Below are 16,945 nucleotides of genomic sequence, written 5' to 3' on the forward strand. Positions count from 1 at the left end.
AACACCTCTTGGCAGGCTACCCTTTGGTTGGATCAAGTTCGCTTGATTGGGCTGACCCGACCAAGGAAAGCAAGTTTAGTCAAGGCGTACCAACATGAATGTAAACTCGAGTGATAACCATAAGCCAATATGGGCTAGAACTAATTCAACCACAAGTCGAGGAGACATCTCCTCCCTCGCTAGGGATGTCAATGGATCAGATTTTCAACGATATCCAACTGAATCTGACTTAATTTAGTAAAAAACGGTAAGCCGAAATCATATCTGATTAAGGTGCAGATATGGTCTTTGATTTGAACAGATATGTGAATTTGATGAATTTTCCAATCCAATTACATGTAAAATAAAAACAGATTTGACATGAGCTTTTGACCACCCAAGTCCAAATCCAAATCTGAGTCTGTTTAGGCAACAAACAATTAGTCAGATTTGGTATTGGCCATATCATACCTTGAATCGGAACCGATTACATCCTTATCCCTGCGTGAGACTCTGAGAGCCAAATCCCATTATCACCAAATCAGGACACAGACCCTATGAGTTATGCCCCAACTTCCCAACCCCACTCCATTTTGCCCCCGTGCAGCGTCCCCATATTTTAACCATATTGAAAACTTCATAAAAATGACTCTCTCTCTCTCTCTCTCTCTCTCTCTCTCTCTCTCTCTCTCTCTCACACACACACACACACACACACACACACACACACACGCTTCACAGAGAAATAGAACAAAGTAAATAATAAAATCAAGCCAAGTCCCAGTCACGTCAAAGCCTAAACCAACTTAGCCAGATCACTTTTCAGGCTCAACCCCAACATGAAGCCCAGCTGTGTGCTCAGGTTGGTTCCAACATCCATCTCCATAATTGACAAAAAAAAAACTGCATCAACAGAGTAGCAGTTTCACATTCGCGGATGCAAAGGCATGAACTAACACCTGAATCTTATTATGGAAGGACTTGATTAAAACAACCTACTACAGCAGACCTTTATGGTTCATGACCACGGGCATTAAGTTGGCAATTTCAAATGAGTCCTCAGTGACCCTTGAAATGCACAGTTTTGCAAGAAAAAGAGAACATATGTTTGATGTATGATGCTGAGAATAGATAAGGCATTGACTTAGTCTTCATCAGCATCTGCAATAAAATTGTAGAATTAGAAGTGTACAGCTAAAAGCTAAATGAAAAACGTATAAACAAATTACAGTTTCAGATTAAACGTTTATGTATAAATGAAAAAAGAATCAACTAACATCTTACAGAAGCACACAGAAAGCTTTCAAATGAACCTTTTAAACAGCAATGCCAACAGAATCTCAAAAGATCAGGAGAAGATACAGAATGTCAGAATTTAATAGCAACACAACTTTGCTTTGCTCGATTAGAGCTTGTAAGCATGGTTTTTAAAGGAGTGAGGCATAATAAGGTGTTTTCAAATGTACGCCTGGAGACATAAGGCTCAATATTTTTCAAGGTTTAAAGTTACAAACATATTAAAAAATCTACAGCTACTAAAATAAATTATTCCATTAACTGCAAAGCATAAATAAATAATGATTATTGCAAATCAGTATGAAAAAAATCATATTACAAGTTATGACCACACCTCTCTCTCCCCCCTTCTTCTCTCCCTCTTCCCTCTCTCCTTTCTTCTTCTTCTTCTTCTTCTTCTTCTTCTTCTCACCCCTTCTTTCTCCTCCTTTTCTTCCTCTTCTCTTCCCTTCTTCCTCCCCATCCTCCTCCTCCTCCTCTTCTTCTTATTCTTCTCACCCCTTTGTCTTCCTCTTCTACTTCTTCATCGGCTGAGTGTGCGAGAGAGAGAAAAAGAGAAAATATATATATGTAGGGAAAATTTTTATTACAAACATTTGTATGTATAAACGCCTCTGGATCTATATATATTCTGTGATTTATATATATTCTCAAAATTTCTCAATATATTCTGTGAATATATTAAGAAAATATTTTTGTTCATATAATTTGAATTTTTTGTTAATAAATTTTGAATTTTGTGTGTGTGTATATATATATATATATCTTTGATTTAATCATGTGGATCATGTTATTTATTTAATTATGTGAAAGCATATTAATCTTTTTATTTTTTTAATTAGAGTGTCGACTAGTCCCACCTAGTCTCCAACTAGTGCTTTTGAATACATAGTTGACATGGCCAGAGACAACAGTGCCAAAAAGAAGGGAAAACCTTCATTCGAATATAAGGGAATGAAGAGAGTTCCTGTCCACAAAGAGAACAAAATGAAGAAAAAGTGTGGTTCCTGTTGCATGCACACAGACAGATGAGGTAGAACTGGCGCTTACAAATGCCCACCCTACTGTTATTCAAGTGGGAAAGCCTTGGAGTGACCACTGCATCAGATCCACTCAAGTTGTTCACTGCTGTACCTGAAGCAACAAGAACCTAACAAATAGTCTCATGCAGGATGTTCCACAGATTATCCATTGCATGATCATGGAAATGGAAACCACAACCAGTAATCAAGTAAACAATGATCCATTTTCTGATGCTCTTGATCCATCAAAGAATCTTTTTTAAGGTGACGAGGACTTAAAACCCTGATGAAATTTTTCAGTTTAGTGAACAGGAAAATCGGCATTTTTGGATAAGACAAGGTTATGAAAATTTTTGTGCCGATCAGCTGATAGAGGCTGGAGTGACATCCTCAAGTGGTGGACGATTTGTCTCAGAAGGTGAATCAACATTGCTTGCTCATGTTGATGGTTCATGCTACTCTAATGATCTTACATAATAGAGGCTGGAGCGACATCCTCAACTGGTGGAGGATTTGCCTCAGAAGGTGAATCAACCTTGCTTGCTCATGTTGATGGTTCATGCTACTCTAATGATCTTACACACTGTAAGGAGAAGTCTCAATATGAATCTTCCATTCAAGTGTTTCCTAGCTTATGGGGGGGGTGATGGGTGATTAATGCAGCTAGATAAGTGGTTGCATTAGGAAACATGTGGTGACAAGTTTTTGTTCATGTAAAATTTATAAGAGAGATGTTCAAGACTTTCATATTGAGGGCAGGTCTATAGCAGTTCTTGCTTCGACGGCCATAGAGGTTCCCAGAAGGGGAATGTTCCTCCCACGGTTATCAACTTAAATCCCTAGCACCCTCAACTTGCCAAGCAACTATTCCATCTCTTCAAAGGTGGGATCAATATCATTCAAGCTCATCGCTACCCTAGATTTGACTTTCTCAGCAATCCCTCATATAGCAATAGAGGCTCTCGAAGAGGGAGTCGATCTCCTTGGTACCCATGACTGATATGATCATAATCAGCTCTTCAAGCATCAAGCACGAGTTCAACTCTCGGTGCGTGTCAATGAACTCATTGATCCATGATCAACCATCACTTCTTGTGAATCGCCTTCATTGTAATACTAATTGCTATGATCCTAAATCATAAGGGTGTGTGTGTGTGTGTGTATATATATATATAGAGAGAGAGAGAGAGAAGGAAAATGGAAAGAAATGCTGTCTCGTTTCAAGGTGAAATGACTTCCAAAACACCCTAAATTAGGTGAATTCTCATTAACATTTAATACTTTTTTACAAGAAAGCCCTTTTTTATGGTACTCTAATACTATGGGCTTGTATATTAAATCTTGATCTGATTATATATCTAATCCTATGACCCAAAATCAATAGAACTCTCTCCCAAACATATTATAAATTATAATTTGGTCATTGTCTTTAACACGGATCCACAGTATGGGGTCAAGGGTCATAACACTCTAATTCTTGAAAAAACCTATTTTGCTAAGGGGCCTTAGCAAGAAGCAGATCTTTTGTTAGGTTGTTAGCCATAGGCAATGTCCAAGAATGTACGATATTACATGTCATTGTTGCATATAATTGTCAGTGGACCTTCCAAAGAAGAAAAATAAACTTATTGAGACAACCTTGGATGGCTGAAATTTGTTAAGGTCCAAGTGTTGAGTTTGTTCATTGGTTGGCAGCTATTTATCACAACGCAGAACAGAGTTACTGGAAGCTTCATAGATAGGTGGGAAGCGCGCTTCCCCAAAACTCATTTAGGAAATGCGAAACTCCTCGCTTGCAAAACTTGATAGGAATTTTGGTTCTCTCACGTTTCTCCTATGCTTCCAAAACGTTTCTTCTCAGCTTCCCCCACATGATTCTTTTTTATGTTTTCCATGTGCTTTCTTTCACGCTTCCAGCTCACTTCTCATGTACTTTTTTTAAATTGGCAACCATCATTTTTAAATTTTGAGAAGAATTTAATTCTTACACTACAAAATCACAAAATTTAAGACTAATAATTTTTGTTTTAATTTTTATTTCTTTCTCTTTTAATTTGTATTTTGCTTCACATTTGATCCCATATCACTTACTCTTCTATTCCTATTTTGCTTTTAAATGATTTCTTGCTCCTTGCTTCTTATAAATGTTAAAATATCTTGCTTATCGTTTCGTTCTGGATTCCTCTTCCTAGTCTGGTAACCTTGTGGTAGACCTCATATTTACAAGATTTTAAAGTAGTTTTAGAACTATTCATTCTTCCATGTCCCTATTCCAAAAGAAATTTGTGCCAGCACAACTATAGAATAACCAATGCTAGAATTTCCTTTAACAAGCTTTTTATTTGGGCAAGGGTTTCGCCCCACATCTAATGTACGTGTTGCATGGGTCTTGTCTTCTCCTTTTTATCTTCTTATCCATTTTACAAGAAATAAATATTGTCATACCCTTCTTTAGTACTTAATAGTGCTTTACATTGTCCTTATAAAAAAAGATAAAAACAAATTAATTCCAAAAGGATCTTATTAATCAATAAGTTCCACCAAAAATGGTCTTTTCATACTCTATCGCATACCAAAATCCCCAAATGTGGAGGAACTCCATCCAAGACTAATGAAATTCTGCAACATAATTTCTTCCTCCAAAAATAAAGAGACTTTCACCAAATTATGGCCTCTTCATACTTCTCCATGTTGGGTAATGTGGCTTTGACTTGCTACATGGGACCCACTTGGAGTCCCTTTCCTACATTTCCAAGGAAATACCAAAGTATTGAGGGTTTCCCTCTTTGTTTTGGAAACTACCATATAAGAGGGTGGTTCCTGTTAAAATATATGTAATCATATATACATATATATGTATATATATACATATATATGTATATATATACATATATATGTATTTATCTCATCATACCCGATAAAGGGTATTTTTGTAATTCTGCCCATTAGGGGCATTTTAGTCTTTTTACATCTTTTACATGTGTTTTATTTTACATTTTCTTTTTTCTTTTTATTTTTCATTTATTGTAAAATGCATTTAATGCATTGCATTGGAGGTCCCAACCAAAGGAGTCGTTGGACCCCCAACGGTCACAAATGTGACTGTTGGGGGCCCAACGAGTCCCCTTTTGGGCCTCCCAATGTTCTCTCTCTCTCTCACTCTTTCTCTTACTCCTTTGTGTATAAATAGAGGGGTATTCCCCCATGTAAGGTATGGCCTTTTAGGCCCTCATTCAATAAAGTTTATGTAACTTATGCCTCCTCGTAGGCTTCTTGTGGTGTCCCTTAGTGGACCATTGTGTTATTCTCCATCATGGGGTTGTGTTTGTCCAATGTTGGACCTTTTGAATGCATTATGCATTCTTGTAATTCATTTCCGCATACTTTCTAACATGGTATCAAAGCAAGGTTGTGACCGAGTTGCTCTTTGGTGTATCGGAAAGCGTGTTATTCAAGAAATATTAAGAAAAATGAAGTTTTCTTGTTCTCTCTCTTTTCTTTCTTAAAGTTATTTGGTATGTATTCTTTTTCGTTTAGTATCATGCATTATAAAGGAATATCAACTTCCTTAATAATCTATATGTATGTGTTTTTTGTTTTTTAGTACTTGTGTTATTCGGTTCTTCATTGAGCCTTTGTTTTTGTGTATATCACATTTTTAAAATCTCTTAAAAGATAATTAGTTAAATCGATGAACTTGTTTGTCATTGCTTAAAACTTCCTTTAATAGGGTCGTTAATCGTGCTTATCTTTCAAGCATAAGTTGATATCAATCTTGAACTCGTGTGTATGGTTTTAGGAGTCTTTGTGATCTTATTGTTGTTTTTCAAATCCTACGTATGATTTAAAAGCTTTGTATTGATGGACATCTTTGACTCCTTGAATTTAAATTTTTATCAAATAACTACGGTACTTTGAAGTTATCTCTTGCACGTTTGCTTAAAAGCATGAATTATATATGTGTGGAAAGTTTTTTAAAGAAAAGTTGAGTTGAGATTGAATTTCTTTAACAAATAAAAGCTTGTGATAATTCACATTCTTTTCTACACACTTGCTATCATATATTATTAGTGATGTTTATTAGAGATTTCTCATGTAGTGATATTTTTTAAGAATCTCAAAAATGATTTCAAATCATGTGTCTTAGTGCATTTTTTTGTAATTAAAGATTCCTCATGTAGTGATATATGAATACCTCTAGTAACTCTTGAAGTATGGTTTTCTTCCATTTGGAGTTAAGTTTTTTTTCTTCTTTGCTTTACATACTCCTTTTTGAGTGTTGTGTGGTTCTTATTGGTGAATACTATGTGTGAGACTTTCACAGTTCTTGTAAGAAGAGTGTTTGTTCTTGTGAAAATCCTTCAAAGTTTCGGTCTGAAAAAGATTATTCTTTTGGGAAGTTTCGTCGTGGGCATTTGAAGGTCTAATTGTAGAAGTCCAATTCTTTATACAAGCTTGGTCCTTTAGTTTTTTATTTTCTACTAATATTGCAAGTTTTACAAACTTGTTCTTTTTGTGAATTTTTCCGCATGAGTTTTTCCAAATTTTACCGCATCTATTAAAGAATGCCCATATTAAACTAAATTTGTTATATTGTCATTCGACATCTTATATTACATAAAAATTGCATCTATTATCATTTGGTGTGCATATAATTGCACTTTATATCTATCATGGTTAAAGCTTGTGGGATTATAGCCCAAGCTTTGTTAGTGAAACTTATGACTTTTGGGTTCGCATTTGCGAGTTTGTATTGCGCCCTTTGTGCACAAGTGTTCTTTTTGTGCATGTGTGCTCACATTTGTTTCCAAGAATATTGTAATATTGTTCTTGGTATCTTATTGAAGATACTTTTACATGAGTAGTTAAGGTTTGATTTGACTCTTGGATTATTCCAAATCAGTTCTTGCACATGATGTTGCTTAATATTTCATGTTGTATTTGTTGTATAATAAACCTTTTTGGTATAAATAACTTCTTTGAAGAATTGATCATGATAAAACATAATTCGTGTTTATGCATAATCGTCGTTATAAAGCATATTGTTGTGATTGATTATATTGGACCTTTGATTTGATTTTTTCAAATCGGTCTTCTTTATAAAATCACCTATTGCCTTTTTATGGCATTTATATTTATCCATCACAGGTTGTTATTTAATGCAGCATTTATATGGCCTTGTTATTGTGATATTAGAGATGTTGTTGAGGTGAGTTATGTGCACCTCGTGTTATGTCATTTTAGATTGTCAATTTGTAGTTTGACTCTAAAATGACTTGTTATGTGATCTCTAATTGTGAGTGTGACACTCGTTTTCTTTTTGGCCATTGATTTTATTGATGCTCTTAATTATGTGTACTTGTGATGGATGTATGAAGTTTGAAACCTTAAATGTTTTAAGGTATATTAATGTTTTATTTGTTAAATGTTTGTCATTACAAGTCCTATTGCCGCAAAAGTCTTCTCATTTTATACCTCTTATCTAAGTGTCATCATATGTAGACAAGATTTTTATTACACCTTTGTGTGTTGGTAGCCCTTTGTTGGCTTTGTTCTCTTGGTCTAGTAGCTGAACACACTTGTCTTGAGTGTTATTATATGTAGACAAGGCACGTTGATTCACACCATAGTGTGTGATTTTAGTCCATGTTGGCATTTGTGTCCTTGTTCTAGTCGCTGAGATGTATGCCCATGGTTGGCTTCTTTCACTCATTTCAAGTGTCATTTTATGTAGACAAGAGATGTATTTGTTTTAGCCCATGGTTGGCTTGATACTCTTGTTCTAGTAGCTGAACATACTTGATTTTGAGTGTCTTTTTACGAAGACAAGAGATGCTTTTGGTCTATATTGGCATGTATTTTCTTGTTCTTGTCGTTGATACACTCATTTCAAGTATTATTACATGTAGACAAGAGATGTTTATACACACTTTTGCGTGTGTCTTTTGGCCTTTAATGGCATTATGATTATGTTCTTATTCTAGTAGCTTATACACTTGATTTGTGAGTTTTGGAGAACTAATGAGGTAGTTGCTTGTAGTGAATGAACTATTGTTGAAATTTGTGAAATTTCATTCATATTGTCTTTTAAAGATACAAGTAAATCATATCATTAATATGCATATTTTAAAATCAATTTTTTTGGCATTTAATCTACATATTAAGTGTTTATGGTTTTGGCCACCTTTGTATTTAATATGCAAAATGAGTTTTTGTAATTGCAATCATTTGAGTGAGATGTTCCTAAATGTGTAAGGTTCTCTACAAAAATAACACTCATTATCTTGACTCTTGGGTGGATGTTTTTTTTAGATCATGTCCTTGCAAGTTCACATATGGCATTTGTTTGACATAGAATTTCTTCTCTCTAAGATGTGAGAGAAATCATTAACTCATCTTTTGTTGATAAAATGTCTTCTTGTTGGTGATCTATGTGTGTTAAACATGCTTTCTTTCGTATGCTCTTGTACACTTCCCTTGGGAGCAATTTGTTCTTATTGTCTTCTTAGATATATTTCTAATACATGAAATTTTTTACTTGATCTTAATACAAATCTCATATTTTGTGTGTCTTTGTGCACTTATGAGTGTTCTTCGTGCACACACTCCTTACTTCCAAATATTGATAAAACCCTTTGTAAGAATGATTTTATGAGCCTTAGTGCTCACCTATTCTAAGAAATTCAATCTTTTGCATGTGTGGGTGTCCTCTTTGTGCCTTTGGGTACTTTTATTCAAGTGTTCTTGGTGTGTCTTTGCACACGTATTCCTTTGTGGTGTTGGTGCTTGAAGTGCACATCTTTAAAGGCATTTTTACATGGTTCTTAGGGATATTTTTGGTCAAATGTTCTTAGTGTGGCCTTTGTGCACTTATCTTTCTTCAAGAACTTAGTGTGTTTTATCAATATTTAAGGTTAATTCGTGTTTTGCATAAATACTCAATCAAAATGCATAAATTATCTTTTGAATCATTGTCCTTCTTAATCAATGTTATGGTCTATTATGCATTTTTTGATATCTCTTATTTGATTAAGAAACAAAGGTACTTTTTACTTGGAGTTCTTCAAGATAGGATGAATGAAGCATCTATGATACATCGTGAAAGGAGCTTGGGGATGATCATTAAAGACAGTTAAAGGCTGACAGATGCAAAGTTCTTTCATGTGCTATAATGTTGGTGACTTTCATTGAAGATTTTTTTTTGAAGACTGGAACCTTCATTTTGTATCTTCAAACTTCTCGTTATCCCCGCGCAAAGTTTAAGGGGGGTGTTAAAATATATGTATGTATATATATATATATATATATATATATGATTACATATATATGTATTTATCTCATCATACCCAATAAAGGGTATTTTTATAATTCTGCCCATTAGGGGCATTTTAGTTTTTTTACATCTTTTACATGTATTTTATTTTATATTTTCTTTTTCCTTTTTATTTTTCATTTATTGTAAAATGCATTTAATGCATTGCATTGGGGGTCCCAACCAAAGGAGTCGTTGGACCCCCAACGGTCACAAATGTGACCGTTGGGGGCCCAACGAATCCCCTTTTGGGCCTCCCAATGTTCTCTCTCTCTCTCATTCTTTTCTCACTCTTTCTCTCACTCCTTTGTGTATAAATAGAGGGGTATTCCCCCATGTAAGGTATGGCCTTTTAGGCCCTCATTCAATAAAGTTTATGTAACTTATGCCTCTTTGTAGGCTTCTTGTGGTGTCCCTTAGTGGACCATTGTGTTATTCCCCATTATGGGGTTGTGTTTGTCCAATGTTGGACCTTATGAATGCATTATGCATTCTTGTAATTCATTTCCGCATACTTTCTAACAGTTCCAACATGGGATCGTTTATGAGAGATTTGAGGGTTCTTGTGCACAAGTCTAAATGATGGCTAGTTTGGATTGCAACAAGGGAGGAGGAAAAGGTGGTGCAGACTTCGGTTTTGACTTGTCGGGTCGAGATAATCCAGATTGGCTGCATATTAGTGTACTTCTTCTTGTTCTTTAGAGCCCTGTAACATCATGTACTTGCCAGTTTTAATAAAGATTTATCTTACTCTTTTCGTGGACACATAGGCAATTTCACCAAACCACATAAATCTAGTGTCTTGTGTGCTTGATTGCTTTCATGTTCTTTCGTTACATTGTGTATTTGCACGCTTCTTGCGCCCACAAATTGGTATCAGAGAAAGACCCAATCTTAGGACTTGTTCACGATGGCAATGAAAGGATCAAACGTGAAGTACACGTTTGAAAAGTTTAATGAAAAAATGAATTTTGGGTTACAAAGAAATATCTCTTGACCCAACAAAGGTTGATTAAATCCTTCAATGAGAAAAATAAGAAACCTAAAGTTATGTATGTGATGATTGTGATGACATATGTGAAATAGCAGTTAGTGTTATTCAGCTTAATCTTACGATGATGTCTTCTATAATGTCATAAATATAGACTTTGCCCTAGAGCTATGGTTGAAATTAGAGAGCTTATACATGACAAAATTGTTGACTAATAAGCTTTATTTGAAAAAGCACATATATGCTCTTCAAATGGTGGAAGGCTCAAATGCAAGATCACTTGAATGTCTTCAATAGGATCTTGACTCAATTGTTGAGTCTTGAAGTAAAATTTGAAGAAGAAGAACGAGCTTTATTACTTTTGGCCTCTCTTTCTCCATCCTACGATTACCTGGTGACCATTCTCTTATTTGGGAAGGAGACTCTTGAGTTGGATGAGCGGCTCTTTTATTGAATGAGATAAAGAAAAAGCCAGACATCGACCAACCTTAAAAAGGACTTCTGGCAAGAAATTCAGGTCAAAAAAGAGGTAGATCGAAGTCATGGGGTCTTAGAAATAGGAATCGGTCGAAGTCAAGAGGACAAAAAAACACTCTAACTTGAGATTACTGAAAGAAGAATGAACACTTAAAGAGGAACTGCAAGAAGCGCAAAGAGGATATCGAGAATAGAAGTGTAAGAACTCAGAATAAGCAAGTGTGGCAGCCGACATAAATCAAGTTGATGATGCAAATCTTCTTTCAATTTCTACAAGTATGAATCAATTTTCATATCAATGGATTTTGGATTCTGAATGGTCATATCATATGTGCCTACATAGAGATTTGTTCGATACCTATCAGGATTATGATGGTGGTTTTGTTCTTATGAGTAATGATGTTGCGTGTAAGATCACAATAGGAACAATAAAAATTAAGATGTTTGATGAAAAAATAAGAACCTTGACCAATGTGAGATATGTGTCTGAACTTAAAAAAAAGTTTAAACTCTTTGGGTGATTTAGATGTAAGTAGTTGTAGAATTGCAGCAATGCGTGAAGTTCTTAAGGTGACTAAAGGAGTTTTGATAGTCATGAAAGGTTAGTCGATAGAGAACAGAGTTTCAGGTGGAGCAGTTGTGACCATCAATGAGGAGGCCAGTGCAGATCAGATCACTCTTTGGCATATGCGGCTAGGGCATATGAGTGAAAGAGGTATAATGAAACTTCATAAAAGAAACTTGTCCAATAGTGTTAACTCGTGCAAACTAGATTTCTGCAAATATTGTGTATTCGGAAAGCAATGCAGGATGACGTTCAAAACTGCAAAGTATACAAATCGTGACATCTTAAACTGTGCATACAGATATATGGGGGTCTGCACCGATTAAATCTAATGGTGAGGCTGAATATTTCATTACCTTCATAGATGACTACTCAAAGAAAGTTTAGGTCTACTTCATGAAGAACAAAGCAGAAGCATTCTAAAAATTCAAGCAGTGATAGGCATAGGTAAAGACACAGAAAGGAAAAATGATAAAATACTTGAGGTCAGATAATGAAAGGGAGTACAAGTCTAATGAGTTTATGGAGTTCTGTAGAAATGAGAGAATTACTCACTACTTTACCACACTAGAGAAACCTTAGTAAAATGGTTTGGCAAAAAGAATGAACAAGACTCTTATAGAAAGGGCACGCAATGAGATTAAATGCAAGATTGGAGAAAAGCTTTTTGGTAGAGGTAGTTAACATGGCTTGATTTATTGTCAACAGGTCACCATCTAAAGGAATTGATTGCAAGACTCTAGAAGAGATATAGATAGGTAAGATAGTTGATTATTCTATTGAAAGTCTTTGGATGTCATGCTTATGTACACATGCATAGTAAACAACATTCCAAGTTTAGATCTCATATATGAGAAAAGTGAAGGGGTTATGCGGTCCTAATTCCCATAAGGTCATCATAAGTAGGGATGTTGTATTTGATGAGGAGCATATGGTGAAAGAAAATAAGAATGATAACATGCAACAAAAAGATAGTGAGAAGAATTGTTGAGGCAGATGAGGATGGGACCGATCCACCAACAAGGAAATGTGTGATTTCTTTTCAAAAAACTCCTAACACAGTTCAAGAGAAAGAACAACCTTATAGCTTGGCAAGAAACAGAGAAAGAAAGACTCACAAGGCTCCAGTAAGGTATGCTTTTGAAGATATGGTTTTCTTTGCTCTAATTGTTGGTGTAGGTGATCCATCATGTTATAAAGATGCTATCAACTCAAATAATAGCAGGCCATGGAAAAAGAGATTGAGTCACTTTATAAGAATAAAACTTGAGACTTATTGAAGTTACCCAAGGGCAAGAAAACTACAGGATGCAAGTGAGTGTGAAGAAACAAGAAAGAGGTTGCATAAAAAATATGGTGAAAAGTTCAAGGCTTGATTGGTGGCAAAGGGATTCTCGCAGAGAGGAGTCGACTATAATGAAGTCTTCTCACTGGTTGTGGAACACATCGATTTGGGTGTTGTTGGCGATAGTTGTCATGCATGATCTTGAGTTAGAGCAACTTGATATGAAGATTGCATTTCTTTACAAAGACCTAGAGAAAAAAATCTACATGAAACAACGTGAGGGTTTCAAAGAAGTAAGGAGAGTCTTGTTTACAGGTTAAAGAAATCACTTTATGGGTTGAAGCAATTTCCTCAACAATGGTATAAGTGTTTTGACTCTTACATTATTAAGGTTGGGTATACCTGGAGTCAATATGGCAGTTGTGTTTATTTACAAGTTCTTGATGATGATTCATATTCTAATGTTATGTGTGGATGATATGCTAATTGATGCCAAAAGCGTAATTGAAGTTGACAGATTAAAGTTCACCCTGAGTCAGAAATTTGATATGAATGATCTTGGTGTTGCGAAGAACATCCTTGGCATGAAGATTCATAGAAACAAAACGGTTGGCAAGTTATGAATTTCGCAAAAGAAGTAAGTTGAAAATGTACTTGAAAGATTTAACATGGAAAAAGTGAAACCCGCAAGCACTTCTCTTGCTATACATTTCAAGTTATCTAAGCACTTGTGTCATAGCACAAAGGAAGAAAGCATGCATGTCTAAGGTGTCATATGCGAATGCAATGGGTTGTCTTATGTATGCCATGGTATGTAGTAGGCCTGATATTTCACATGTTGTAGGTGTCATTAGTAAGTATATGAAAAAACTAGAAAAAGAGCATTGGAATGCAATTAAATGGAAGTTTTGATATTTACGAGGCACTACAGATGTTGGTATCATGTTTACAAAGGGTGAGTCTTTATGTGATGTTATGGGTTATGTTAATGCTGACTTTATAAGGGACTTAGATAAAAGAAGATCTTCTGGTGGTTATATATTTACTCTAAGGGTCTGGTTAACAAACTTGGCATTGAGCAAAGGAAGGTGAAGTTGTATTGTGATAATCAGAGTGTCATTCACTTGGCAGAAAATCAGGTAAGTTGCACCAGGTCAAAGCATATTGATGAGCAGCATCATAAGATTTAAAATATGATAAAAGATGGGGAGTTAGACTAGGTAAATGTTCACATGAAAGGATAATGCAGCTAATATGATGACTAAGCTGCTTACAGGTGATAAGTTCAGGCATTACCTGTTCTTGGTTAATGTTTCAGGTTAGAAACATGGGCCCCAAGGAGAAGGGTCATTGAAGGTGATAGCGAATTTTTGACATGGGTGATAGCAAGCCAAACCCAAGGTGGAGATTGTTGGGTAATGTGGCTTGACTTGCCACATGGACCCACTTGAAGTCCCTTTCCTACGTCTCTAAGGAAACACTAACGTATTGGGGGTTTCCTCTTTGTTTTGGAAACTACCCATATAAGAAAGTGGTTCTAAGGTGTGATCTTTTATGAGAGGATTTTGAGGGTTCTTATATGGTGGGATAATCTAGGATATGGCACTGTGGGAGCATCCAAATACACCACACGCCTGACAGATTCGAGAAACAACACCACCATTCATCACAAAATCCACTTACAGATCAACAGAGAGACAGATAAACCACTTAAAAATCAGACCAACATCACAAAACCCAAAAAATCCACTCAAATTGGGCAACCCTACACAACTTAAGAAAACCCCAAATCCTCAAGCAAACTAAAAGAAGAAGGAAATGAATGAAATTCCCGTAACGCATTACCAAAGTATCTACTCTCGTTCGCCTGCTTCGCCTTCTCGAGCATCTTATCGAGATCCACCTGCAGCTGAGCGTCCCATTTCACCAGCTGGTTGGCGAAGACGGCGCCGAGGCCCATGCCGAGGAGGTGCTCCCACGGATCTGGATTCGAGCCACCACCATCGTCATTTCCCACGTAAAATCCGTTCGGATCACAAAAACATGCATTGGGGATACAGAATCGTGAGGAAGACAAGGGTGGGTATTTTTCCTATGAAAGGTGGGGGTCGAAAGGGGGAGAAGAGATCAAAGACTTACGTCTCATGTAAGGGAGTTTCCGAAGGGCGTTGGAGTACATCTGCGTGCTCAACCCCAGAAGGGCTCCCACGATCGTCGCAGTAGCCGGCATCCTTCTCTCTCTCTCTCTCTCTCTCTCTCTGAGGGAATTTCTCTCTCTTCCTCTACCAGTAAAAGATCAAACCTGCTCGGCTGCCCGTCCTCCAGACGGGTCGGAGATGCATTGATTGACTCGCCCCGGCCCAATACCGACCCGGATTGGTGATCCTCTTGCGTGTATAAATTAAGGGGAAAGCAAGTAGAATCCAATTAATAATCGGGCACGGATTCAGTATGCACTTTTATATCCGGATCCAAATCTAGCAGATAATCTGACCCGGCTAATTATCTATAAAATATATCCTATTACTTATTCGGATCCAGATTCTGCATTACCTTTTCCGCATCCAACTTTGAATCTGATTAGGTCAAATTCAATGATGTCTATATCAGAAAAACAGAATCTGACCCGTTTAAATTCGTACCCTTTTGCATAACGTATAGAAAAAATTATTTATAAAGTTTTGTTTTTAAATAGAGTAGCACATTATTTTCTCTCTCACTCTCTCTCTCTTTTGAGGTCTTTCATAGATCGTTTCCTTGTTAATCAAATGGTAGCAAGACAACACAAATCATATGTTGCCACCTTTTTTTTGGCTTTTTGCTTCAGCTCAAAACCAATATCCCAAAATCCAATAAATTTACAGTGATATGTTTGGACCTGTCGTACTTTATTGTTTACATACGTAAATTAAAGTACATCTTATAGAAAAGAATATTGCAATTATTTTTAATTAAGTGAATGTTTGAATCACAAATTATTTAAACTATAATGAATAGAAAAAGAAATCAACATCTTATTGAGTATATTTATCTCTAATGTCTTTGACTACTACGTATCTCATTATTCACATATCACCACTATTTTTACATGGAAAGACACCTTATGAAACTTTCTCTAAGCATGTCTTTTATCATTCTCTGTTTGGGAGCCTTGCATTGATTTGGAAACACTGTCTCCATGTGTTGCCAAAATGTCGTGTTGCGAATGGAGTTGCCAAGTCTTGTAAATGGTGTTGAAATTTGGTGTTGGAGCTGCTAACTTCATTCCAAATGCAAGTTTTTTAGCAAGACCACAGGTTCCCAAACAGCAGAGAGCACTAGGGGAAACCACAACACAACTCCAATTCAGGGCACTCAAACAGAGCCTTATTCTCATCTCAAAGTTTCCATTACCAATGCTATAACACAAATCATGCCTTCGCACCTTTAACACTTGATCAAAGTAATTTAATGGTGCATTTTTCGTGGCCATCCTTTTGGTGAAAAAGGGTAAGCTGTTTACGGCTGAATCTACACTTTCACTTGTTATAACCAACAAGGCTCCGGTAGTTTGGTAGGAGAGAAAAAACAATTATTTTTTCTAAGGCACAAGGCGGCACAGATGAATCAAAGAGGTCTACTATATATTAGGGGCGGAAATCAGGTCAGGTCGGCGGGTTGGCAGGTCCGAATACCTCAACACGAACACGACCAGTTTATTAAACGGGTCGGATGTGGCAAACACGAACACAACCCATTTGTTAAACGGGTAGCCCGACACGATACGGTTAAACCGTTTAATAAATGGGTCGGGTCGACACGACACGGTGACCCGTTTATTAAATGGGTCGACCCGATAACATAGACATGATAACTGACCTGAGTAACCCGTTTGACTCGTTTACGACACGAACCCGTTTAAGCCAAACCCTAACCCGGCTAAGAAGGGGGTTGGCAGGTCGGGTTCGTGTAAACGGGTTGACCCGCCCGCCTAAACCGTTCATTAAACGGGTCAAACGGGTTGGCAGGTTGGCATATC

The 16,945-nt window shown here is 36.4% G+C and overlaps 1 protein-coding gene across 1 annotated transcript; it reads right to left on the minus strand.

The window, feature by feature from the left end:
• Nucleotides 1–928: 928 nt before the first annotated feature.
• LOC149822697 (uncharacterized) lies at nucleotides 929–15,205 on the minus strand. Its single transcript, XM_089979997.1, has 3 exons — nucleotides 15,067–15,205; nucleotides 14,773–14,910; nucleotides 929–1,140 (listed from the first exon to the last, which is right to left on the minus strand). The coding sequence occupies exons 1-3, from the start codon at nucleotides 15,155–15,157 to the stop codon at nucleotides 1,124–1,126; spliced, it is 246 nt and encodes an 81-aa protein (XP_089836123.1). The 5' UTR covers nucleotides 15,158–15,205; the 3' UTR covers nucleotides 929–1,123.
• Nucleotides 15,206–16,945: the final 1,740 nt, after the last annotated feature.

The sequence above is a fragment of the Nuphar pumila genome, chromosome 11, assembly GCF_984573655.1.
Source record: "Nuphar pumila chromosome 11, dmNupPumi1.hap1.1, whole genome shotgun sequence".
NCBI lineage: Eukaryota > Viridiplantae > Streptophyta > Magnoliopsida > Nymphaeales > Nymphaeaceae > Nuphar > Nuphar pumila.

Excerpts from the sequence above, each read along its gene's own strand:
- LOC149822697 (XM_089979997.1), bottom strand. The coding sequence starts at position 15,157 with ATGCCGGCTACTGCGACGATCGTGGGAGCCCTTCTGGGGTTGAGCACG. Across the intron at positions 14,911-15,066 it reads GAAACTCCCTTACATGAGAC|ATCCGTGGGAGCACCTCCTC; the intron begins GTAAGTCTTTGA and ends GCTCGAATCCAG.